Raw genomic sequence first — 24,052 nt, forward strand, 5'->3', positions numbered from 1 at the left:
ACTAAAAATACCCTAGCATCGCCCCTGTATATATATAATCATTAATCTCTGTTCTGGTGGTTCTGGGCCTACAACTAATCGCTCATTAGTAGAGTATCAGCCTCAGTTGCAGAGTAAAGAATTGTACCTTATCACATAGCAGGGGATTCCATGTTATTAAATAGTGATTAATATTCCAAAGAAGTTTCAGCCTCCTATACACAACAACATATAAATCGAAAACACTGCTTATTTTATCTTTAGTGCAGCAATGGATTTAATACAGGCTTTACTGATATACACACTGGTATAAACCATTAATGTGGACACAAATATAGAAGATGACTTTTGATTAATATCATTGTCAGTCGCTTAGCTTTCTTGACTCATATCACTTCCGCCACGTGACCGGAAGTCTCGCATCTGTCAAGATGGCGACTCCCTATGTAACAGATGAGTCTGGTGAGCTAAATGATTTTACTGACAAGCTACTTCTTACCCTATTATGTGCTCACGATGATTCTTGGTATTAATGTTGGTTCTGGGTCAATTATTGACGTTGCAAAAGCCTCAGAGTAATTATTAACATATTCAAATGGGTAAACTATGGCTCTGCAAAAGATAACCAGCGGCGTAACATGCACGTTTAGCTAGTTGCCAATCCGATAAATGAACCTTCGAAATGAAAAGCTTTCATCATGCTAGTCTATTCTTTTCTATGCAGCTGTATTGCACTTATTACATCCAATATGTGCATTTCACGTGCATCATTAACATAATCAAAATGTTAGTCTTGTTAACTAGCGTTTATTTTTTCTTATTATTTTGTAAGCTAAGCTAATACGCTAGTCAACCTAGCAAGCTAAGTTCACGGTGTGCAACAAATGGTAACTGGTGCGTTCACGGGTCTTTATAGCATGATCCCGACCCAGCAGCTCTCTTCTGCTTACATTATTTAACTAGGACCAGACTGCACATTTAGCCACCAACAGCGTAGATGTTTTATTGCTTTAGTTCTAATATAAATTAAGTGATCCCCATATCATTTTCAGGTGTATATATATATATATATATATATATATATATATATATATATATATATATATATAATATACCGGATTTCAGGTCTTTAAATATATCATGAGGTTATGCAACCCCCCAGCTTTATTTTAGCATTTTACACAGATGTTTTTAATAGACTAACATGATTCATGTGTCAGTTTCATTTCAAAGTTACTGTGTACACATATAATAAGAATAGTTGATTTTTTTGCACAGAATATGGTCACTTTGTTCTGTCTGACTGAATACACCAAGATGACAGGTGAACAGAAGTGACGAGTAGACATAAGATCTTGTTGAAGAAAACTGACCCTTGCAACCCGTGAATAACAACCGTTTTCTGAACTTAACCTATGCCTTGAGATGTTGCCCAGTTTAGCCAACAGGTATTTAAAACTACAGTTATTATAGAACTACCACTCAAGTGTAAAGAAAGCATTATTACATTTTACATTAATGGCATGTAGCAGATGTTCATATCCAAAGAAACCTAAAAAGTACTTTAGTTGTCTGCATTGATGAGTATCTCTAGCTAGCACAATTCACATTGACTTATGCCTGTATGTTCTCACAGGAAAATATATTGCTGCTACCCAGCGGCCAGATGGCACATGGAGGAAACCTCGGCGAGTGAAGGACGGATATGTACCTCAGGAGGAGGTCCCAGTGTAAGTTTAATGTGTGGATTCAGGCTACAGAGAGACCTGTAAGCAATAAGAAAGTGTGGTCGTATGCACCCTGATTATATCTATTGTTTTTTTTTCAGTTATCTAAGTAAATGTAATCATCCAACTGTTTAACTGGATCTGAACCAACAAATTTAATCTTGGTTGTTATTGTGTGAATGACATCTGAAGAGGTTTGCATGTGACTTATCAGGTGAACAGTTTTAAAGCCGTGAAAGAACCTCATATACTTTCTTTCCCCTCCTGTGCACAGCTATGAGAATAAATATGTGAAGTTTTTTAAGAGCAAGCCAGACCTCCCCCCTGGCATGAACCCGGAGGACGCAGCGGCAGCAAGACAGCAGCAGCAGGTGGCCGGGCGGGCCGGGGAGCGGGAGAGTGAGGCGACGGCGCTCTCCAAAACGGCAAAGCGCAACCTGAAGCGCAAAGAGAAACGCAAGCAGGGCCAGGCGGGCGGCGAGGTGGAGGTCCTGGCCAAAGAGCTGGAGAAGGTGGCGGTGGATTGGTCAGAGCAGCGGCAGCCGAGCAGTGCGGCTGCCCCCTCGGAGCCCAGCACCACCTTTGCTTCTGCAGAGAAGACCAAGAAAATGAAGAACCTGCGGAAGAAGCTGCGGCAGGTGGAGGAGCTACAGCAGAAACTGGACTCGGGGGACCTGCAGAACCCTTCCAAGGACCAGCTGGACAAACTGGGCCGGGCACAGGCCTTAAGGGAGGAGCTCAGGCAGCTGGAGGAGGACTCGTGAAGTGGACCGCCCCATTAAGGGAGAAGGCCTGGGGCATGATTGAGTTTTTTTTTTTTTTTTTTGCTTTCGTTTCCTGTTTTGTTAGTTGCTGTTTACTTTTTCATAAGCCCTGGCGCTGTAAACTGTACTTTTGAATATAGGATAGATCCTTCATTCGTTCCACTTGCCGTGATTCGACTTCTGAGACCCCCACCCACTTCACCCAAGTCCCATCTTCTCCGCAGATCATCAATGCAGGGTGATGCAAGCCTTGTTTTTATGCGTTATGTGGTACTGCTCCTGTTTCTCTTGACCTTGTCCCCCCCCCGGTTAATAAATTGTGGATAAAGTTTCATTGTGAATGATAGTTCTACAACCCTGCGAGATGGACTTTTTTTTTTAAAGGGCATGAAGGGAAGACCGGTGAGAAGGTATTTATTTTTCTCAGTTCGATCTGGGCTGCTGTTTGTATCAATCTGTGTCATGGTGGACATCCATACATTACATTGTGCAGTTATACAGTGTACACTACTTTTTCATCGTATTCCATTCAGAAAAAGAATAACACCAAGCTACTCATAATAGACACAGTGCAATGATTTAAATGACTCAAAAAGGTCTCTTTGTTTTAAACTTTGTAAATGCCATACAAATCATAAGATACAGTATACTGTAATTTCAGATTTACTTGTAAAACAAGTATAGATTAGTTGTGGTTGTGGACTGAACACAAAAGACAGTATTTAAATTGTCATTGGAGTCACATTTCTTTCAGAAGTTCTTTATATCATGTATTTTTTTTACCTAGTAGATGTCAAGTAGTAGGAAGTAGTATTGTATTACATTAAAGCACCAAAAATATTTACCCTCTTGTAGGAGACTGCATTTCTCTCCTCCCCCATCCAGTCTGACACCACTCCCTTGAACATGCGTGTTTGATCCGTTGTTCATTGTGCTTCGATACTTTTTGAAAGATGCCTCAGTCTTAGTGAGTAAAGAGGTCTTATGGTAGCAGACTGCAGGAAGCAGACCAGAGCTGGGTGAGATCCAGGAGGAGAGGGTGTGTGTGTGTGTGTGTGTGTGTGTGTGTGTGTGTGTGTGTGTGTGTGTGTGTGTGTGTGTGTGTGTGTGTGTATAAAAGTGTTTGAGTACAGCTGAATGCTCAAAGGTCTGTGTGTTCCTGCTGCTGGTCCAGAACTCTAGGTGGTTTGCAATGTCCCTTGTAAAGTCAAACATGTCTAGCAGTTAAAATACACATCTGACACTCTTCAAAGAAATTGTCCAGCATGGATGGTTAATGGAGCAATTCAAAAGAGATACTACGGTCAGATGTTTTTGATATCACTACTGGATTTTTATATGATTTTTCTTCCTGCAAAAATGCCTGTTTATTGTGTAGTTTCCTATGCTGTGTCCAAATATGATCCATATATATTTTTTTTTGTTCTGGTATATTTGTATGTCATTATGTATAGTATGAAAAATTGATATCAAGGAAGGTGGATCCTCTTTATGTTGGGAGACTGCTGCAGACCACTGAAGAGAGCTGTTCCTGAGGACAAATACAGCCTATATCATACATTATGTATTTTAGAAGTTTAGACATATTTAAGTCTAATACGTTTATTTATGAATAGGTAATATATAATTAGTGTAAAACAAACCTTAATCCTAGTGATGCCTTCAAAGAGATAGTTGTGATAGATTGGAATTCAGCATAAGAAGTACTATGAAATCCACCAAATTTAGTTTTGCTGCCCCGTGTATTTAGTGTGGAATAAGTAGTGTAACCAACCAAAACAATTTTGTCTAATAGCACTAAATAATGCCACAATTGCTATTATTTAGGTCAGAGTCTGATCTTTATGCAGGTATTGGACATGATGAAGCTGTGTTGTGGGGACTCACAGCCTCTGTACTGAGATTTCAGTACTTGCCTTATCAAGTCGGTGCTTGACAGAGAAATTTGTTTTTATTGTGTGTTCAAACATACACAGGGTCCCTAAAACATCATATTTGCTAAATACCATAGAAAAACAAGATCATTATTAAAAAATTCTTAGTTTATTAGTGGGGTTTAACAGGCTAATAGCAGAAGCCTAGGTGATCATGAAACCCAAGATGTTCTACATAAAATACTCTTAATGTTATACCAGAAGGAAGATGTTTAAATGGACTCTCCAGGGTGTGAGCTATTTTTATCAATTGTAACATTGCGTTTCTCAATCTATTGATGCTTGTAGTATCAACAGATGGAAGTTCACAACCAATTTTAAAAGCAGTACACACCAACCTCTAGTCATTCTCTCTCATATGCCATTGTACCGCTACACCAAACACATACTAAAAAGGTCAATCCAATTTTTACAGCCGCTTTGTTTAAAGGTCTCTGGACACAACAAATTTCTTGAGTTGTGATGGAAAGGAAAGCCGTTGATGAGCTTTGCCCTTCAAGACAGCGACATCCTCCCACTGGAGTGTCATGCCGAAAGGAACTTCCTCCAGTCCGCTCTCCCCATCCCCAGAACATTAACGAGCAAAGGTGGTGACCAATTCATTGTGTTTATTTATTTTATTTTTTTACCAAAGTTTAAGTTTAAGGACAAACTCCATTCTACTAAATATTCAACCGTGTCCATGTATGCTATTGTCATCATCAAATATCAGTCCTGATGTTGTGTCATCTGCCACTTTACAGCTAGGCTGAGTCTGAGACTATGGTAGAGTGTGGTACAAGAGACAGAACGCAGCCTCATTTTAAAAGTAACAGATTAGGAATAAAGTGTCTCTACATGCTTTAAGAGGCTGATGGAAATATACTAGATAGAGATGCATATTCTGACTAAACACTTAGCACTTTTGTAAGTCGCTCTGGATAAGAGCGTCTGCTAAATGCCGTAAATGTAAATGTAAATATACAAGGACTAAATAGGAATGTCAGAGAGCAGAGAGGCAGGCATAGATATAACACAGGGATAAGGTGGAAAATAAACATCAGATTAAAGATAGCAGAGCTCTATGGAAATGTCTGTAGTAAAACAAAATGACTATTAGTGAAGCTCCTTTTATTATTAATGTGCATGAGGTCAAATCTGTCATGAAACAGATCTGAAGGGAGTCGCAGGACCAGGTCACTCCAGCCACCCAAATGGATTGTGCAGACTCACTGTCTTATAAACAGGTTTAAGTCCAAACTACTTGAGCTCAAGCACTGCCATAAACAGTTGCCAGTGCTGATACCTAGAAAGAAGACAACAAAATATAAGATTAGACACAGAGCAATACCTAGCAAGACTGAAATACCTACAAGACTACATGCAGTATGAGTGCAATAATTGGCAAGTGTTCCCAGAGATAAAGTGCAATTACGATTTATACCAATGCTTCAGTAGTGTGCTTTTAAGTGCTTTAAAAAGAGATGGGTCTTCAGTCTGCGTTTGAAAACCGCGCGAGAGTTCGCTGTTCGGATAGCCAGTGGAAGTTTGTTCCACCATCTGGAAGCCAGGACAGAGAAGCATCTTGTTGCGTGTCTTCCATAAATCTTGAGGGATGGCGGGTCAAGCCGAGCTGTACTTGCAGCGCGAAGGGCTCGAGGTGCGGATCGACTCTTGACCATTGCCATAAGGTATGAAGGTCCATTTTTGGCTTTGTAGGCAAGCATTAGAATTTTAAACTGTATGCGAGCAGCCACGGGAAGCCAGTGAAGGGAGCGCAGCAGTGGAGTGACATGAGTGAACTTGGATAGATTGAAGACAAGCCTTGCTGCTGCATTCTGGATCAGTTGCAAGTGCCTGATGGCCTGCAGAGGAAGACCAGCCAGGAGCGTGTTGCAGTAGTCGAGCCTTGAAATGACAAGAGACTGGACAAGCACCTGGGAGGCCTCCTGAGAGAGGAAGGGTCGGATACGTCGGATGTTGTAGAGAAAGTATCTGCATGACTGAGTCAGGTTCGTAATATGGGCAGAGAACGACAACTGGTCATCCAGAGTCACCCCAAGGTTTCCTGCATCTTTAGACGGAACAATAAAAGAGTTCTCAAAGGCTGCTGAGGACCTATAGCTCCAGGGATGAACAGCAGCTCAGTCTTGCTGGGATTGAGCTTTAGATGATGAGCTGCCATCCATGAAGAGATGTCAGTCAGACATGCAGAGATACGCCTGCAAACCTGAGTATCAGATGGTGGGAAGGAAAGCATTAGTTGAGTGTCATCAGCATAGCAGTGGTACGAGAAACCACGAGAGGTAATTACATCACCAAGAGAACGGGTGTAGCGTGAAAAGAGGAGAGGACCTAGCACTGAGCCTTGAGGGACACCAGTAAGGAGCCTGCAAGGAGCAGATGTAGACCCACTCCATGTTACCTGGTAAGAACGCCTCTCTAGATAGGACTCAAACCACTTCCATGCAGAGCCCGCAATTCCCAGGTCAGCGAGGACAGATAGGAGGATCTTGTGGTTCACCGTGTCGAAAGCTGCAGAGAGGTCCAGAAGGATCAGAACCAATGACAGTTTGGATGCTCTTGCAGTCTGGAGCTTCTCAGTCACCGTTATGAGGGCCGTTTCTGTTGAGTGTGCTGGTTTGAAGCCCGACTGGTTGGGGTCCTGGAGCAGGTTCTGAGTGAGAAAGAGAGACAGTTGGTTGTATACAGCACGCTCAAGAATTTTTGATAGGTAAGAAAGGAGCGATACAGATCGGTAGTTGCAGACATCTGAGCTGTCCAGGGTGGGCTTCTTCAGAATTGGGACCACTCTGGCAGTCTTGAATGCAGCTGGGACCTGGCCTGATGACAAGGAGCTGTTCATTATGAACGTGATGAACGGTAACAGATCCATGGAGACTGTCTGGAAGAGTGTGGATGGAATGGGATCCAGTGGGCAGGTTGTTGGGTTGCTGGATTTAAGTAGCTGTAGGATCTCATCTGTGGAAAGAGGAGAAAAACATGTTAAGGAATTAATGGCAAGAGGATGAGTATTGGTGAAGGAAGTAGAGAAAGAGGAAAATGACTGACGGATTTTGTTAACCTTCTCAAAGAAGGTGACTAAATCCTCCGGGGTAAGTAAAGAGGGTGGTGGGGGAGAGGGGGGTTTGAGAAGAGAGGAAAAGATACTAAAGAGCCTGCGTGGATCCGACGCTGATGCTTCCAGTTTCTCCTTTAGAAGGATGACTTGGCAGCAGTAACCTCTGTTGAGAACTTGTAGGAGAGCCTGATAGGAGTGTAGGTCAAAGTCAAGCTGGAACTTCTTCCACTTCCTCTCTGCCTTTCTTAGCTCTCTCCGGTTGCTGTGTAGGACTTCAGTCAGCCACGGGGCAGGTGGGGAGGATCTGGCTGGCCTGGAGGAAAGAGGACACAAAAGGTTAACTGCAGACAAAAGTAAAGAAAGCAATGTATCTGTGGCTGTATCCAAGGAAAGAGATAGAAAGGAATCAGGATGTGGAAGGGTAGTAAGGATAGTTGAAGCCAGAGATGAGTGAGAGATGGAGTGCAGGTTACGTCGAGAGAATGACGAGCCTGAAGGAGAGGCATTGACAGGAAGAGCAGTAAGGGAGAATGTGAAAGATAGAAAGTGATGATCTGAGCAGTGTATGGGGGTTACTCTCATATCCAGCGCTGGGGCCGGTCTGCTGAAGATCATGTCTAGGATGTTGCCTGCTCTGTGCGTTGGAGGGGTCAGGTGGAGAGCAAGGTTGAAGGATGAGAGCAGCGGTTCGAGACATGATGACTGCAGCTTGTTCGATGGAAGATTGAAGTCACCAAGGAGAATCAATGGGGTTCCATCAATGGGGAAGAGACTCAGAAGAACATCCAACTTGTCTATGAAGTTACCTAGAAGAGAAAGAGGGCGATAAATGACAATTATATGCAGTTTAGTGGGGGAAGATACAGTAACAGCATGATATTCAAATATATATATATATATATATATATATATATATATATATATATATATATATATATATATATATATATATATATATATATTTGAATATATAGCCTATAACTCCTCATCACCACTTTTAAAAGTAACTGTCCTTTTCATATATAACGTTTTAGCCTCTTTGGTAAACCAAGCCTTATTGTTGCTAAAAAATCATTGTTGTCTTCCCTGGGACGCAAACACTTTGTGAAAAACATATCTATGATGTAAGTATGTCTGCTTGTTCATATGTGCTCATGGTCTAGTTCCTGACAATAGTGTGAGATAAGAAACATAGTATGATCCAACTGTCCCAAAGGAGCATGAGATACCGCATGAAGCACTCTGTAGATGGTGTGGTAGTACTGCTCCAAAGATCTGTCTCCTCTAGTAGAGTCTGCTCCTCTAGTAGAGTCTGCTTCTAGTGGAGACTTGCTGAGACTAACTTGATTAAAATCACCCAGAGTAAAAGCAGCACAACTCATGTAAAAGTTATGGGTTTCTATCTAGTGTGGTGAGGCACTAGGAGGCACTGTGGCCTGTGGTGAAATAAAAATGGCAACTAAAATAACCGAGGAAAAATCTGTTGGTAGGTTCAAAAGGTTCAACCAATTTGATCACCATTGCCACTGAAAATGTGGGGCTTGGAGGCAGTTCAGCACTGACATTTCAACTAACCTATTACCATAGACACAAATGATGCCATGTGCCTTCCTGTCTGATTCATGTGGAGGACATGATGAACCTGTCCATTAAATGCCCTACAGTTCTGCAGTTTCTTGTCTTTAATAATTTGGGTAATGGTTGTATGCGTATTCTGATCTGAAACCAGTTTTGTAGATAAATAAAGACCCTTGTCAAATTCTGCAGAGGCACACAGAACCATCATGAAGCAGAATGCTCTCAGAAATCTCATCAATTGAAAAAATCTAAATGTTGATGTAACATGCTCATCAGTACAAATTTTGATGCAAGCAGAAAACATCTTTTGAAATACTCCACATTCGTGGTCGGACTTCATCTGTGGTTTTTGTTGTGCCATTCATGTGACTGCAAAATATGGTATTCATCGGCTGCAAACGGAAGAGAAGTCAGCCACTCATGGTGCATATTTGATTTACATTCTTCAGTCTTTCTGCAAGTGTTGCCACATTCTCATCCCTAACCATACCCCAGTCAGCAGTGATTAATGCTTACTTGGGTTTAATCTCTGTCACAGAAATATGAGAGAAATGTATGGGGCATATTTTAAGAAGTGTGCTTGTGGGACAAATTTGCCTAAATGGATAAGAGAATGATTAGTGCTTCTGGCTTCACTTTCTCTAAGGGCATGAAGTGGAGAATATCAGTTCAAGACTTTGCTATTATATCATGTAATTTACAATTCTTGTTTTAGATTGCATAAAACATAAAAATGAACTACAGGAGGAAAAGACAGACATGGCGTGTCATGAAGATGAAGGGTGTGTACTCAGACGACCACAGATTAATGACCATGGTTCAACATACAGGAGTGGGTGGCACCTTTCTTTTTTCTCATAAAAGCTGCTTTTATTGTCTTAATGTCACAAGGCGTGTGGGAGGTTATTTAATCATTCTCCACACATGTCCAAACTGGCCAACCAACCAACTCTCAGTTTTGGAGTAAACCCCCATATAACACTTTCTCCATTCTATAAGCTCCATTCTGTCCTTTGCCCTTAAGTTTCTTTCAGGAGTGAGAGCGCTCCTGTTTCATACCATCAAAATAATGAAGCCACATAAAACATTTTCTGTGCACCATCCCTTCATAATTCATCTCTGATGGAGTGGTCCACGCTTGAGTTCAGCAGCTTCAGATCTGCAGGTGGCAGCGTGGTGGTGTTTCATTTTCGGAAGTGCTGCTCTCCTGAGACACAACCCAGAGGGCTGCGGCTGCTTTAAGGAGCCTTGGACCACAGCTCATTCCTCACTGATGGAGAAGTCAGCGGGCAAACCCTAACGCCTTCCCCTTCCCGGGGTATAAATGCATACACGCTCCCTAGAGAGATGCACAGAGAACAAACAATAGAAAGACAAACACAAGCACCAGATTTGGGCCCTTAGTCACAGATCTGTACATGCAGACATAGACCGTTCAGCAGGGGACGACTTAACAGCTTCCTGCAACAGGGCTCCAGGGCTCGAGTGGAGCAGCAGAGATGTGGACGTGTCCGGCTCTGAAGATGGACTGTGTGGTGCTGCTGGTTCTGATCTGGATGCCACAGCGTGCGGCGTTGCCCAAAGAGGAACTGGCTACAGTAAGAGCTGAAGCTATTATCTCTCTTAGACTGAACACTAAGACAGTACAGCATTCACTTATTTAGATTTGTCTCACTGAAGTATGAATGATTGAACCCTGGAAAGTGGAAAGATTGAATTTTATTGAAGAACTAAATATGCATTCAGAAGATCATTTAATGATTTAATGTGATTTATTAATGTCAGTTATAACAGAAGGAAATATCAGATTACATTTATTTGTGTGGTGATGATGTTCAATAATCTAACCTGCCCCCCATTCAGGACTACCTGATGCGATATGGCTACCTGCCCAAAACACTCCTTCATCCACAAAAACGAGAGACGCCACTGGAGCAATTACGTGAAGCACTTAGGTAACACACACACACACACACACACACACACACGCACACACACGTGCACACACCAAGTTCATGCTCCCTCCCCTCAGACCCCCTTCACTAAAGTGAGCACTTCAGTTCAGGTCAGAATGCTAAAAGGGTTAAAGGCATTTAACTGGTTGTTAGTGTCAACAGCTGGTCCATGTCAAGAGTAGAATCAAGCTGCTCCTATAATTAGGTGCATTATAATTCAACAGATGTTAGAAACTGAGCTTTTACTGCAGACTGTTTGTGAGACAGTTTCAGTGCAGTGAATCAGACCCGTCCTGCACCTGCCGCCTCTGTAAGAGTTTGATCTCCCTTTCTCCCCCTCCATCAGAATATTCCAGAAAGCGTCAAACCTGGCAGTCACTGGCAGGCTGGACAATGCCACTCTGACCATGATGAAGAAGCCACGCTGTGGCCTCCAGGACCCTTTCAACAGCAAGATCCTCAAATACCGTGTACTGGGTGAGCTAGTGGCCGTGATCGCTGACGTTCACCCTGCCTCACCTCTCCTGACCCCTCCAGTCCGTATGGTCAGGGTGGTGAGGATGGTCACACACTCACTTGGTATGTTCACACTGAAAAAGTACCAGTCTCCTAAATGACCAATAATCGATTACCGATTGGTTGCTTTTCAGGTTACTGGCGCCGAAAGACACTGAGTTACCGCATCTACAACCACGCCCGCAACGTCGGTGCCGCTCACACAAGGGCAGCTATACAAAAGGCGTTCGCCTACTGGAGTGAGGTGACACCTCTCCGCTTCCATGAGGTCGCAGGGGGTCACGCCGACATCAAAATCTCCTTCCACGGGAGGGACAAGGCCTGCCCTGTGCCGTTCGATGGGCCAGGTAGGAGAAAGAGGGAGAAAGAGGGAGAAACAGAGAGAAATAGCCCATCTGGTTGTTTGTGGCTTAGTGCTCTGGGCACAGTTTGAGTCACTGAAGAGACATTTCTCATAGTGATTCATTTTATGGCACTAGTTTTGCCCCTACTGCAGTTCTGAGTAATAAAAGCTATTAACTGACTCAGTGGGAAAGAGCTAGGGAAACTGTTCCAAATGCCTCAGGCTACCTAAATACTGTTACTGGCTTTAGAAGGGTTTGTTGGATTTAACAGAAAGGGTGAATGTCACTACTGTTTTTTTCTCACAGTAGTTTACTTCATACATATTATTATTGATGGAACTGAGTATGACAAAAAATAATTTCCTGATGCTATGGAGTGTGTAGGTCAGTGTGACTGATGGTTTATTACCCCTATGACATCCCTGTAGGTGACGTGTTGGCTCATGCTGATGGCCCAGAGTCCGGCCTAGTGCACTTTGATGCAGATGAGGTGTGGACTGAGGGGCGGAGATACGGAACGAATCTGCGAATTGTAGCAGCTCATGAAATAGGCCACGCCCTGGGTTTAGGCCACTCCCAATACCCCAGTGCTGTTATGGGTGCTATATACACTGGCTACCGGGACAACTTCAAGCTCCACCCTGACGACGTCCGTGGTATTCAATCACTGTATGGTGAGTAGGGTTGGGTTTAATCTATAATACAAATAATATAATACCGTCATCTTATTTCATCAGATCGTTTTCAACACATTTGCTTTCTCTTTCCTTTCAGGGAAAGCTGAGAAAAAGCCGGCCGGGGCCCCTGCTGTGCCCGGGGGGTCGGATGCTGCTCCCTCGGACCCTTGCACTGTCTCACTTGACGCTATAATGCTGGGTAAAAACCCGCACCCTGCCTGAGACCAGCAATGACACTGCTGATAATTAATGTCATCCCTACTATGCATATGGATGTCAGGGCGCTGACACTGAAGGGCAATTATTTTAATATATACAGCAATATCTCTGTTGATAATGGGATGCTTCTTATGAGGGTTAGGTGGCATGGGTCTGCATGGTTGAGTGTGGAGGTGATTGTGTTCTTCCCTCAGGGCCTCTCCACAAGACGTATATGTTTAGTGGCGAGTACGTCTGGACAATCTCGGACGGCAAACTCAACACGCCCATACGCATCAACGTCATGTGGAAAGAGCTGCCTAGCCACTTAAGTGCTGCAGTGCATTCCCCGAGAACCAGCAAGTCCTACTTCCTTAAAGGTAGACTCGACCTTTCACCCACAGCAAGACATCCATTCCGTTACTCATCATAAGGCATCGTAAGATCCTCGCCAGTGTCAAGCTCAAGGACTCATCGCTCAAATCACCCTGCGAGACACAAACAGTGCTTAGTGTTTTTACACCCTCTGCTCATGTGACACTAACACTATTTCCACACAGGTGAAAAGATCTGGAGATATTCTGGATTTAAGTTGGACCACGGCTACCCAAAACTTCTCGCTATCCCAGCAAACATAGACTCAGCCTTCTTCTCCAAGGTCAGCAAAAAACTCATCTTCATCAAGGTATGCTACCCCAAACACAGTAGTTACATTACAAAGTACACAAACACCATGTTTATAAAGCTTGGTATTGGTTAATTTTCATGTAAAGGAGCAGGATCTTACATTTGTTAATAATTAGATTTCATTCTAGTTTTTTTTTTATCCATTGCATCTCAGAATTAAAATTCAGTAACTGTCAGAAATCAGTAACTGAATTACATCATACATTAATTTTTCTCATTCTGTCTCAGGGTTCAGAGTACTGGCAGTGGGATGAGCTGGGATCTGCCAATGTCCTCAAGTATTATCCCAAACCTCTCTCACATCTGATTGCCGGCCTACCATCCAATCCTGATGCGGCATTCACCTCGAATAATGGCCACACTTACGTATTTAAACGGGACCAGTACTGGCGCGTGAACCCCAGGCACGTCATAGATAAGGGCTACCCACGCAGCATGAAAGTGCACTGGATGCAGTGTGAGGACTAGCTCACTAGAGGGCAGCAAAGCATATTAGCTTAGGCACAAACACACACACACACACACAAAAACATTAAGGAAATTGTACACTGATTTATTTTTAGAAAATGTATTATTGCATATTTTAAGAATTTACAGTGCCATTATTTATAACTGTCAAACTCAACTTGATAATTCACAATAAATGTTTGCTTACGTGATTGCTAAACACTTGTAAATTTCTCATAATCTACTTTACATTTAAGTAATCCAAAAAATATATATTAAGTACATTGACTTCCATTTGCTAAATATGTATCATGCATTCCACTGACTAGCCCAATGCATAATTATAGCTGTAAGATTTCCATGCTGAAAGCATCGACCTGAAGCAATTTTCCTTTTAAAACAGAGGAGGAATGTTTGGGAATACACAGTGTCCTGTTTTGTATGTCGTCTTTATCTGTGTTTTCACTCCCAGCAAACATGTCTAAGCAGGACGAGTATAATCACCGTCAGGGTGCCACTGGTACCCTCAAATACCACTGGCTTTGTGGAATTTTATAGAACAATGGAGTTCACATATATATGTGCAATCCTATATGTTTTCTTATGGTAGTGCATGAAATCCAGCATAACCTAAGAACAGTCCTGAAACTCGAGATTGCTGAAATATGAATAGCATTGCCTTCCTAGCGTGTCCCTATCTGGTCAATGCAAACAGCCACATGGGAATGTCGTCACGTAAATCTCACCATTCCCACAGAAACAGCTAATAAAGGCAGCAGCGCAGGCCTTTATCTCCAGATGAGGTCAGGGATATATTGTGTCCTGGATGGAAGAAATGTGGTATTTATAGATAAACAGTTTCCAGTTTCTTGATACTACGCACTGCTTAAAGTTGGATAGTGTTGGGTAGTGTTGAGGGTTTAAAGTGACCACAGTGGAAAAACGGCGTTGTTAGCATCGATATAACATCACGGTCTCCACAGACTCTTATTCTGTCTGTTGGTCAATACCCTGTGTCTCTTCCCGTTAGTCCACCACGCATATAACGCAAGTCCCCTTGAGCCAGAGGCCTGTGCACGCTCGCGCATGTGAGGTCACATCCTGCGTGCTGCAGATGGCGAGGTAGCCAGAGGCACCATAGATCCCGTCTCAAAGTCGAAGTCGATCATGGTGTGGTACACAGTGCTCAGGCTGCTCATAGACGACCCTGTGCTCATCTGGCGCTCACGCAGGCTCGCCAGATAGCTCTGGGAGAAAGACGGAGAAAAACATGAGAATAGTCAGAAATAAAAAAGTATAGTTAAACTGTCCTATGTAGTTGTTACTCATTAGCCATTTAGCAACAGTAATTTTGGCCGAAATATTTTCACAGAATCTCAGTTTTCAGGCCTTTCAATTCAGTTTCAGAGGTAGATATTGCTGTCTCGTTTATTGTTCAGAGTCAAACTTGAATGGGCAAAAAAATAACACTAAAATAATGCACTGAATATTCTAGTTCAGCCACCAGGTGGCAGTAGTAGAATATTATTCATGTTCCTAATTCAAAATATTATAGTATTCTGATGTATTCTTTATAGCAATTAAAAAAATCAAAACAATAACCAAGAAATAACGTGCAAAATTTAGACAATATGTTCCTGGTGAGGTATAGTTGGCATGGGCGTGAGCCTAGGTGGGTTACCGGCGCGAGCACGTCTCCAGCGTAGCGCTTGAGGGGCGGCGGCCTGCGTTGGGACCTCCCCTCCGCGTGCAGGCCCGCCTCCTTCCGACGGCCCCACTTGTGCTTATTACTCAGAGTCACTGACAGAGATGGAGAGAGTGAGTCACTTGTATGGGACTCTCAGTTAGGTAAACATCTCTGTGGGACCACGTGATATAAGGATTCGTCCCATTAAGGCACATTTGATACAGCAGCTGTTTAGCCCCGTTCTGGCTACATTAGCGCTTTGCTTAGCATTAGCTCTGCTGTCATCACCCCTGTCCCAACTCTTCAGGTCTTCGTCAAGTTTATAGGTGTGTTAGACCAGGCAAAACACTGCCATGTCCAGTACATACAGGGAAACACTGGCTTAGACAGTCAGAGCTACCAAAACCACGTTGTGGATAACACTTTATCTGTATAGCTATGCATCAGTAGGGTTCATATGTGTGTAAGAACCGGTAGGTTCTGAGCTAAAATAGATCTGCTACATCTGTAATATGGATACTACATTCTGTTCAAGAGTACACCCACATTAGTCAAGCATTCCTGACTGGAGCCGTAAGAATCATCATCATAATCATCATTATGACCTCCTGATTAGGTAGTGACTGATGTCTACAATGATCCACAGGTGTTCGCATGGTTGCCATGGAAACAGCAGAGATTTGTCCATGTGCTCAGTTATTTCACAATTTCACAACTGTCGTCTAATTAAGTCAATATTATGCAGCCTGGTGACGAACCTTTGAACTTAATTAATCCTGGATGTCAGGCCCTCCTGTATTCCACATGTTAATGATTTTAATGGAACACCTCATTTAGATCATTAAACTAATCAATGAAAATTTTGCGATTTTAAAATGTAGAGGTAGATCACCTCTAAATCTCTCAGTGCAGCTTTACTCATAGGCCGGTAATTAGAACCATTGTTGTACATCACTACCCTCATCCTGGACTCTTTCACCATGGTGTTGTGGGGTTAGCTGTGTCGTGCTCTTACCCTTAGAGTGCGAGATTCCTCTGGCAGTGAATTTTATTTGCACCAGTATTCCCAGAGTGGCTAATAGAGGCCACAGACCCAGCATTGCCCAGGTGAACCAGCACATCGCCCCCTGCTGGCTGGCCTGCAGCCCTGCGTAGGCCCGTAGTGGTAGTGCTGGCATCTCCACGTAGTAATCCACGCATGCCGTCACCACGGCAGCACCCAATGATGCCGTGGCGACTATCGTCATGGCCCTCTGCCAGCAGAGAGTCAGCATGGCGAAGAACACGCTTGTGCCCAGGACCGTGCCCACGGGGACCCACAAGGGCGTGAAGGCGGTGTGGCACTGTCCCGCCACCACCAGGGCGGCGACCGAGAGCAGCAGGCCCAGGTGGAGTCCTGTGAGGAAGAGACCCACGCAACGCACCAGCGTGGTCACCAGGCCGGCCAGCAGGCCGATGCCGAGAGACACGCCCGCCCGCGTCTCCGCATCCAGTGGAGTGTTCAGCAGCTGCTCACAAAGGCAGACCAGGTAGCCGACGGCTGTGCCAAACACCAGGCCCGACAGGAACATCACCATCTTAAAACAGCGGTAGCCTGCAACAGGAACGGGACAGTGAGATATGGAGCAGCAATTCACTAGCTGGACCCAAACTGGCTTTTGAGGCGCAACCGGAGCCGCACAATGCTTTGGCAGTACGTGCTTTTGAGCTTTGAGGTCCATGAACCATTTTGGAGGTCCAAGAACAAATTTAGATGTGTCTTCATTATGTTGCATCTATTTTTGATATCAGATAACATCAGCCCAAACATCAGTTGGCAGCCTCTATCTGTGGATAATAATGCAGTTCACTGTAAAGTCAAAAGGTCGTTCATCCTTTGTGCTGTAAATGGTAGCATGTCAAGCCAGGCGTAGTTATCCTGGGACCCAGAGTGTAACACCTGAACAAAGACACATCCTCACCACCCCTACAGTGTCTCTCCTGTTACTCAATGAAATCCCAGAGCTAAAGTCCAGAAAACAGGAAGTGTTGATTATTATAAAAAGATGAGGCCTACAATGGCCGGTAGTCAGCATGGGGTCGCTCAAGGAAACAAAAATGGCTTCCAACTGGGTTAAGATTTTGTGCGTTTCTTCAGTTTGTAACTTTTTCTGGACGCACCAACACTTGACATCCTTGCTGAATCACAAACGTGATGTTTTTGATTGACCTAAAATTAGCTGTTGAAATAAATCAGATCTTATTTGGACGCGTAGCAGTATAATTCCTGTATAAGTCCAGTATAAGAGCCCATTCTATGTTGAAAGTTAATTGTTAAATTCTGAGCTCACTCTGCGATCAGACTAGGGCATGGTGGATAAAATGGTTGTGTTTACATGGACTCAGGGTGAATTGTCAACAAATTTCAAGACAAAATAATAAATAAATAAATGTTTTCTTTGTATTTCAACAGCAAATTAGTAATGTAATCAATAATCAATGTTAGGTATTTTTTAACATAATGTAAATAATAGCCCCTTGCTCTCATTGTAATTTCAGGGTATTTCATATGCAGGTCAGTAAAGTGTGTGTGTGTGTGTGTGTGTGTGTGTGTGTGTGTGTGTTCGTCTTTAAAGATTAAGCAGTCATTCATTTTAAATACTGTAATTTATCTCAGAGTCATATTTATTTACAACGTGATGGACATCATATCTCCACAAACTCACCAAAGAAGCAGTACACCACTCCTAGCAGGCAGCACAGCGAACAGGCTACTGAAGGGATGACCTCATGCTTTGTCCTGACCTCCAGAACGCAGTTGTCTGGCGTCGCTATTGTGGGCGTCACTCCCTCGGTCAAAGGAATAGAGGGGTCGGTCATCTTGGCTCAGGAGATCGCAGTCTGACCCAAAATGTAGGACTAGCCTCTCAATGGAAATTTAGAGCCATCCAGGAACATCCTTATCTGTTTTTAATAGTTCAAAGAGTTAAAGAAACTCGATGGATTCAGATCTGATTTTTAGGAGAACAAATGGAACTTCAGTACTTGACTTTATTCCAGATGCAGCAGATGTGGATGACCAAAACCCCTGAAAGAACAAAGGAAACCACTGTTTTACAAAACCATCTCCCTTCTGAAATGTACACTCCTACACATTTTTATTAGGGACAGATGAAACAACTGTTTCAGTCACGTGCCACTGTGATTTGCTGGAGAAAAGGGAATATTGGTAGTGATTTAGATAACAAGCATTTCCTATTTAGGCATGGCTGCCAAACATCTCTAGGTTTTTCATGGGTGTTTCCTGTGCATCTCAGTCCTCACTCCCTCACTGCAGCACAGAGGAACGTCGTCAGATCCTGTCAGTAGTGTCTTTCTCCTCCGATATATTTGAATTCTTTCTTATGTTCAATTTAACCACAAACCAATCCAGAAAAATAAATGGTTACTTCTAGAAGCACCTGTAAACTGCCCCGTTCCCAAGTTTCTCTTCCCTCTACCAGTCTCTTGCTGTCTCTCTCTCTCTCTCTCTCTCTCTCTCTCTCTCTCTCTCTCTCTCTCTCTCTCTCTCTCTCTCTCTCTCTCTCTCTCACACACACACACACACACACACACACACATACACACACAGCCTTGTCTTCATGCACACACAGGATGCAGGTTTAGGAAGTGTTCTCTGCTTCAATGCTATGTCTCTCATTGTTTTGCACATATGGTGAGTTACTTCACCTTTACAGTCCTCAGTAAATCCAACAACATGCTCGACATGAGTGTGTGTCTACCAGAAGCAAAGCATACAATGAAAGGTCTACTTTTAAATAAACCTTTAAAAATACTTTCAGAAAAAAGGACAGCCTTTATCGTGCTAAATTAATTAATCAGTTACTTAATTTAGGTGATTCAATTCCATTTTCTGAAAGAATTATTCTTATTTACTCAAAGAAATGTAGCTCTTAAAAGATTTCTCAGTAGCATATGACTGCATTTAATAGAATCTTTCCCAGTGTTGTCAAGGCCTTCTTTACCATGGCTACTGCTTTCAGAAATGGTTTGTTTGGGGATGAAGCTGCACAAAAGCAGAGAAGGCCAGCAAAATGTGTGTGTGTGTGTGTGTGTGTGTGTGTGTGTGTGTGTGTGTGTGTGTGTGTGTGTGTGTGTGTGTGTGTGTGTGTGTGTGTGTGTGTGTGTGTGTGTGTGCTAATGCCCCTCTCTCATCAGTCACTCAGCAAGCACACACACCCACCCACAAACAAGCAGTGCTAATAAGTGGCCATTTCACCCACCATTTCTGCAGTATATGAAATGAGGTTTATTTCTGCTCACACACCATATTCATTCCACATTAGACAGCTAGGCTACGTATCACCATACCTGGGAATTATCAGCTATTAAACTGTGTATCAGAGAATTATCCTTTCTGGTCGTGACAGTTATTTTTATTAAGTACATAAGTATAAAAGCGTGAAGAATGATTTTTGCTACTTTGACTCTGGTCTGATCAGAGCTTGGATACAGCTTCACGTTAACTCCGCCCACCCCGGAGTAAACTCATTAATGCAAACACATAGTGCAGCTGTTTCAGAGTGATTTTGTGTTTGTCAGTTTGACTCCACCCTCCAGCACCCTGGATCGAAAATGAATCAATGAGGTTCAAGGCTTTGTAGCTGAGTCCATATTGATTGAGCCAGTTACGAATCCTAACTGTTTTCATTAACAATCACCATCAATAATTAACTAATATGCCCCCATGGGTACAATCTACAAACATCACATTTGTCTGTTTTTAGTTCCTGCTTATCTAGGGAGTCTTCAGAACGTGAAATGCATGCTTGTTTAAATTCAGGTCAAGAAGCTAGATGATTTTGCTGGTTACGAATATTTTTTTGGCCATAAAAAGGAATATGTTGCTTTAGCATTGTGTTCAATGTCAATGTTGTGCTTCAAGGCGATGCACCATCCAGTGAGTTTTCCGGCATTTGATTGGAGCACACCGAATGTTTTCAGCTACATCATACTTCTCCCATCACTAGTCACATGATCAAAATGATTGATTCTCCAGTATCTGTCAGCATGTCCAAACCAGAACACCACAGAGGATCACACCAAACGTGTTACAGACATGAAGATCATGAGGTCCTTGGCCCATTTCTGACAGCCCTAACCCTCTCTACAGCACTGGAGTGGGTCAATCTTTATCGCAAGTGTCCACACAACTGTACAGAAACACAACTGTACAGTCATGCTCTTTAAGAACATTTTAAACTGTGACCTGGCCTTTTTTTCTGAGTCTTGCCCAAGGTTTACACGTTGTGGCAAACACTATGAAGTTATGTTCATGCATTTTACTCTCCATGGTAGATTTTGACATACAGTCCTATATCTTAGACAGGGTTTAATATTCATTAGTGACAGCATTCACCAGTCATGCATTACTGTGATCTTCTACGTTCAGTCAGGATGTCTGCTACTGACTATTTCGCTAGAGAATTGTTTCCACTTCATAAATGTACCCACAGTTGAATCACACTCATGTGTTACCTGTCTCTGGTTGTGTTACTCTCATGCGAAATGCTGCTTTACTGGTTTTGGCTTTGTCTGAGAGATGTATGTAAGCTGTCACATCCACACTGAACTCCACATCTTCTGTTATCTCTCTTGTGCATGACCTAATCTGGTTCAACGTCACTGTTTCATCTTAAAATCCAGTGAGCCAGTTTACTGAGCCAAAACAAAAATTGTTATCATCCAAGTACTTGCGCTCCATACATTCAGAGGTGCAAAATCTACCGTTTCTGTTCTTTACACTGTTTCTGTGCGCCCTGCTTCAGTCTTCCTCATTCACACATCTGTCCTCCAACCGACCTGTGCGAAGTGCTTGTTCAGCTCCACGTTATTTTGCTTTTCTTTGCGTGAGCTCAGAGTATTAGTATTGCCCAAAGTATTAGTAAGTAAGTAACACCCTAAACCTGTTGCCTACTGTAGGATTACGACCCAGACAGAAGGCAGCACACTTTCCCACAGTGGGAAAGCGACACATACGTCCTCAATTTCGGCGCTAAAGCGAGAGACTTGGGGAATTTCTATTTACATTAAAACAGACATGAAAATGTAACCATTGAGAGAACTAGCAAGCTACACCAACCTCGCCAAGTAACATTTGCCTTCTTTAACATCCGTTAAAGTTACAAATCTTTGTGAACACTTTTATTCTTGCTGAATATCACAAAATAGGGACTTCATGTACAGAAAACGCAGCACTTACCCTGAAATGTAGGTCCTCTGAAAAGTGAATCCTAAGAGTTTTATCTGTCCAGAGTAACTTTATAGAGAGCCCACAGCGTTCGCGAGTACACAACATTTATCAAAGGATTATGAAATAAAATCTCACGGATTATTTGAATATAGTACTGTTGTTGCAGTCAAAATGCCTCGAACATAAACTCTGACACGATTTCAAATGTAAATCCTCTTGTCACTTCTCCCAGCTGACAGGTTCTGACACCACGGTGCGAACATCTGCCGCAGGGTTATCGCCCCTCAGTAAGCTCGACACAAACCCAGCTACACATGTTAGTCTCCGTGTCTTTAGAAGTACTTCCAGAATCAGAACAGCACTTTTATGGGTCGTGAAGCGACACGGGCCTGTAGGAGGTTTATTCAACGTGTTAACCTCAGCTTCAAGGCCAGGACGGGATGATTGTGATTCCGTTATTTGGAGGCGGGTCCCTTCAATTTACATATGAATCCTGCGCATAATCGTTGCAACGGACTTATTTATTTTTGAATATCCTGTGTTGAATATATCCAGTTGTGTTAAAAAGGAAAGCCAGTATGCTATGCTTGCATATGGAGAAAATTGCGAATTAAATATAGAAATGCCATTCAGAAACAGACTTAAGAATTAACACAGCAAAAGGAGTTCAAATGGCCTAAACCATGAAAAATGTAGATTTATGAATTCGATTTAAATCGTGGTTAAAGTTTGTACACTTTACTTGTTCCTTAGCCTACGGTGTGGCTGTGGGAGGAAGCACGTCTTTAGCAGGGCTATGGGAAGAGGCCAAGAGGCGGAGGACGGACCCTCTGATGTAGATGCAGAGAGTCCGACACAAGCCAAGTGTGGGCGTGATGTCAAATATACGTAGCCTTGTACAAACAATGGGAAACAAGAAAATAATACACTGGAAGCATAAATGTGACAACAATAAGTTACTCAATAACTTATTTCAGCTTTTAGTGAAGGATATGAAAATTTCTATGTTTTTCTTTATTAACACGTTGATAAAATTGCTTTAAAACCTATAGACTCGTCGTACTGCAAACAAGGGGTTTCTAGCTCTCAGTCAGACCTCTACACCTGTCACAGACAAACCCACTCTTCCTGAACCCGGGTGCTTTTAGCTGCGTGTTTTTGGGTCATTATCTTCTTGGAAGACCCATGACCTTTCTGACCCAAGATGACTTGATAGTCTTGAGACTTCATTGTTCCCTGCACAGATTTACAGCACCCTGTCCTAGTCAGAGCAAAACAGAGTCTCAAACTGAGTCTTCACCATGTTGTTTCCTTTGAAAGCTGCATTTTTTCTGTGAATAAATTGTTACTTACCAAAAGGCTCTAGATTTTTTCTTCTTCCATGGGGCCTACTGTTCAATCTGGGGTCTCTAACCACTTCTGCGATCTGTCAGTGGCGTTTCCTGCCATGTAATTTCCTCTGATTCCATGGTGACAACATCCCCAACAACATCTGTTTTAAGCACTCCATCGTCACCTTGTCCTTGGGGAACATTGCTTGGCCTCTTAGCCAGCTTCCTGTACCTGCTAGATATCTGATGTCTAGCATGGCATACATGTTTACAGCTTTGATCTTAACTTTCCCATTCAACTGCCTCCTCCATGTGGAGCTACTTAGATGTTCCTGTCCTTCTCGTCTCTGCCTACTGATTAAAAAATCTCCAGGTATTTGTATCCGTCATCTCACTCTGACATACGACCTTGTGGAACGCTCCTCCTGCAGATCCTGGTCAGGTGCGTATAATTTGAGGTCAGTCATATACAAGTTGCGGCTGATGGAAGCTCCACTAGTGAATCTGTACTCAAATCCGCTTCTTCCTTACCTGTCTGAGGACTCGGGCCTACGCGGAACAGCAGTGGGCACAGTGAAACTACTTTGTATATGCCACACAATTGGTCACCTGAGCGTGATGATAACTCTAATAACAGATTAGCTACATTAGATGAATGGTTAGTATTTATTTGTTACCATTACTTTTGTTGTTCCATATATCACCACTAGGTGTTCCTCCACTTCTATATTAACTGCCTTAACCAGTAGTGATATGTGACATGACTTATTGTGACTTCTGCTCTCACTGATGTACATCTTGCATACATACGTACATATAATGTGTTGATCTCAAGTTTCCTTTTGGTCCAGAACACATGATTGTATCAATTTCCTTCTTACAAAAGACTATTAAAAATATAAGGGAATAAAACATAAGAAGAAAAACAACAACAG

At 42.8% G+C, this 24,052-nt stretch overlaps 4 protein-coding genes across 6 annotated transcripts; 2 read left to right on the forward strand and 2 right to left on the reverse strand.

Annotated features, from left to right (window-relative positions):
* The first annotated feature begins 388 nt into the window (after window positions 1–388).
* pym1 (PYM homolog 1, exon junction complex associated factor) lies at window positions 389–3,314 on the forward strand. The gene is made up of 3 exons (XM_076989679.1): window positions 389–441; window positions 1,616–1,709; window positions 1,981–3,314. The coding sequence occupies exons 1-3, from the start codon at window positions 411–413 to the stop codon at window positions 2,468–2,470; spliced, it is 615 nt and encodes a 204-aa protein (XP_076845794.1). The 5' UTR covers window positions 389–410; the 3' UTR covers window positions 2,471–3,314.
* Window positions 3,315–5,834: 2,520 nt separating this feature from the next.
* LOC143490988 (uncharacterized) lies at window positions 5,835–8,350 on the reverse strand (the record flags this gene model as incomplete). Its single annotated transcript, XM_076989587.1, is given in 2 exon segments — window positions 5,835–6,499; window positions 6,502–8,350. Coding segments are annotated over 2 exon segments (2,514 nt in total), but the record flags the coding sequence as incomplete, so codon positions are not given.
* A 2,047-nt stretch (window positions 8,351–10,397) lies between these two features.
* LOC143491022 (matrix metalloproteinase-19-like) lies at window positions 10,398–14,069 on the forward strand. Of its 2 annotated transcripts, none has more exons than XM_076989664.1 (9): window positions 10,398–10,641; window positions 10,907–10,998; window positions 11,345–11,475; window positions 11,649–11,861; window positions 12,287–12,532; window positions 12,633–12,734; window positions 12,949–13,113; window positions 13,294–13,391; window positions 13,649–14,069. In XM_076989664.1, the coding sequence occupies exons 1-9, from the start codon at window positions 10,543–10,545 to the stop codon at window positions 13,886–13,888; spliced, it is 1,386 nt and encodes a 461-aa protein (XP_076845779.1). In that variant the 5' UTR covers window positions 10,398–10,542; the 3' UTR covers window positions 13,889–14,069. The 2 variants fall into 2 exon arrangements, with proteins under 2 accessions (XP_076845779.1, XP_076845778.1); XM_076989663.1 differs by having other exon boundaries at window positions 13,294–13,418; window positions 13,649–14,068.
* On the reverse strand, window positions 13,910–23,161 carry LOC143491024 (transmembrane protein 198-like). 2 transcript variants are annotated; one of them, XM_076989667.1, is made up of 5 exons: window positions 23,140–23,161; window positions 18,260–18,621; window positions 16,570–17,148; window positions 15,549–15,667; window positions 13,910–15,114 (listed from the first exon to the last, which is right to left on the reverse strand). In XM_076989667.1, exons 2-5 carry the CDS (start codon window positions 18,411–18,413, stop codon window positions 14,962–14,964), a joined length of 1,005 nt encoding a protein of 334 aa, XP_076845782.1. In that variant the 5' UTR covers window positions 18,414–18,621; window positions 23,140–23,161; the 3' UTR covers window positions 13,910–14,961. The 2 variants fall into 2 exon arrangements, with proteins under 2 accessions (XP_076845782.1, XP_076845781.1); XM_076989666.1 differs by lacking the exon at window positions 23,140–23,161 and adding an exon at window positions 21,796–22,312.
* Window positions 23,162–24,052: the final 891 nt, after the last annotated feature.

Source organism: Brachyhypopomus gauderio, unplaced genomic scaffold (genome assembly GCF_052324685.1).
Source record: "Brachyhypopomus gauderio isolate BG-103 unplaced genomic scaffold, BGAUD_0.2 sc69, whole genome shotgun sequence".
Taxonomy (NCBI): Eukaryota; Metazoa; Chordata; class Actinopteri; order Gymnotiformes; family Hypopomidae; genus Brachyhypopomus; species Brachyhypopomus gauderio.

What these genes read in the sequence shown, in the direction of transcription:
- LOC143491022 (XM_076989663.1), top strand. Translation starts at nt 10,543, where the DNA reads ATGTGGACGTGTCCGGCTCTGAAGATGGACTGTGTGGTGCTGCTGGTT. An exon ending in CCTCAAATACCGTGTACTGG is followed by an intron (nt 11,476 to 11,648) that starts GTGAGCTAGTGG and finishes GTTGCTTTTCAG; the next exon opens with GTTACTGGCGCCGAAAGACA. An exon ending in AAAAACTCATCTTCATCAAG is followed by an intron (nt 13,419 to 13,648) that starts GTATGCTACCCC and finishes ATTCTGTCTCAG; the next exon opens with GGTTCAGAGTACTGGCAGTG.
- pym1 (XM_076989679.1), top strand. Translation starts at nt 411, where the DNA reads ATGGCGACTCCCTATGTAACAGATGAGTCTG. An exon ending in CTATGTAACAGATGAGTCTG is followed by an intron (nt 442 to 1,615) that starts GTGAGCTAAATG and finishes ATGTTCTCACAG; the next exon opens with GAAAATATATTGCTGCTACC. An exon ending in CCTCAGGAGGAGGTCCCAGT is followed by an intron (nt 1,710 to 1,980) that starts GTAAGTTTAATG and finishes TCCTGTGCACAG; the next exon opens with CTATGAGAATAAATATGTGA.
- LOC143491024 (XM_076989667.1), bottom strand. Translation starts at nt 18,413, where the DNA reads ATGACCGACCCCTCTATTCCTTTGACCGAGGGAGTGACGCCCACAATA. An exon ending in AGTGGTGTACTGCTTCTTTG is followed by an intron (nt 17,149 to 18,259) that starts GTGAGTTTGTGG and finishes TTCCTGTTGCAG; the next exon opens with GCTACCGCTGTTTTAAGATG. An exon ending in AGGAATCTCGCACTCTAAGG is followed by an intron (nt 15,668 to 16,569) that starts GTAAGAGCACGA and finishes CATCTCTGTCAG; the next exon opens with TGACTCTGAGTAATAAGCAC.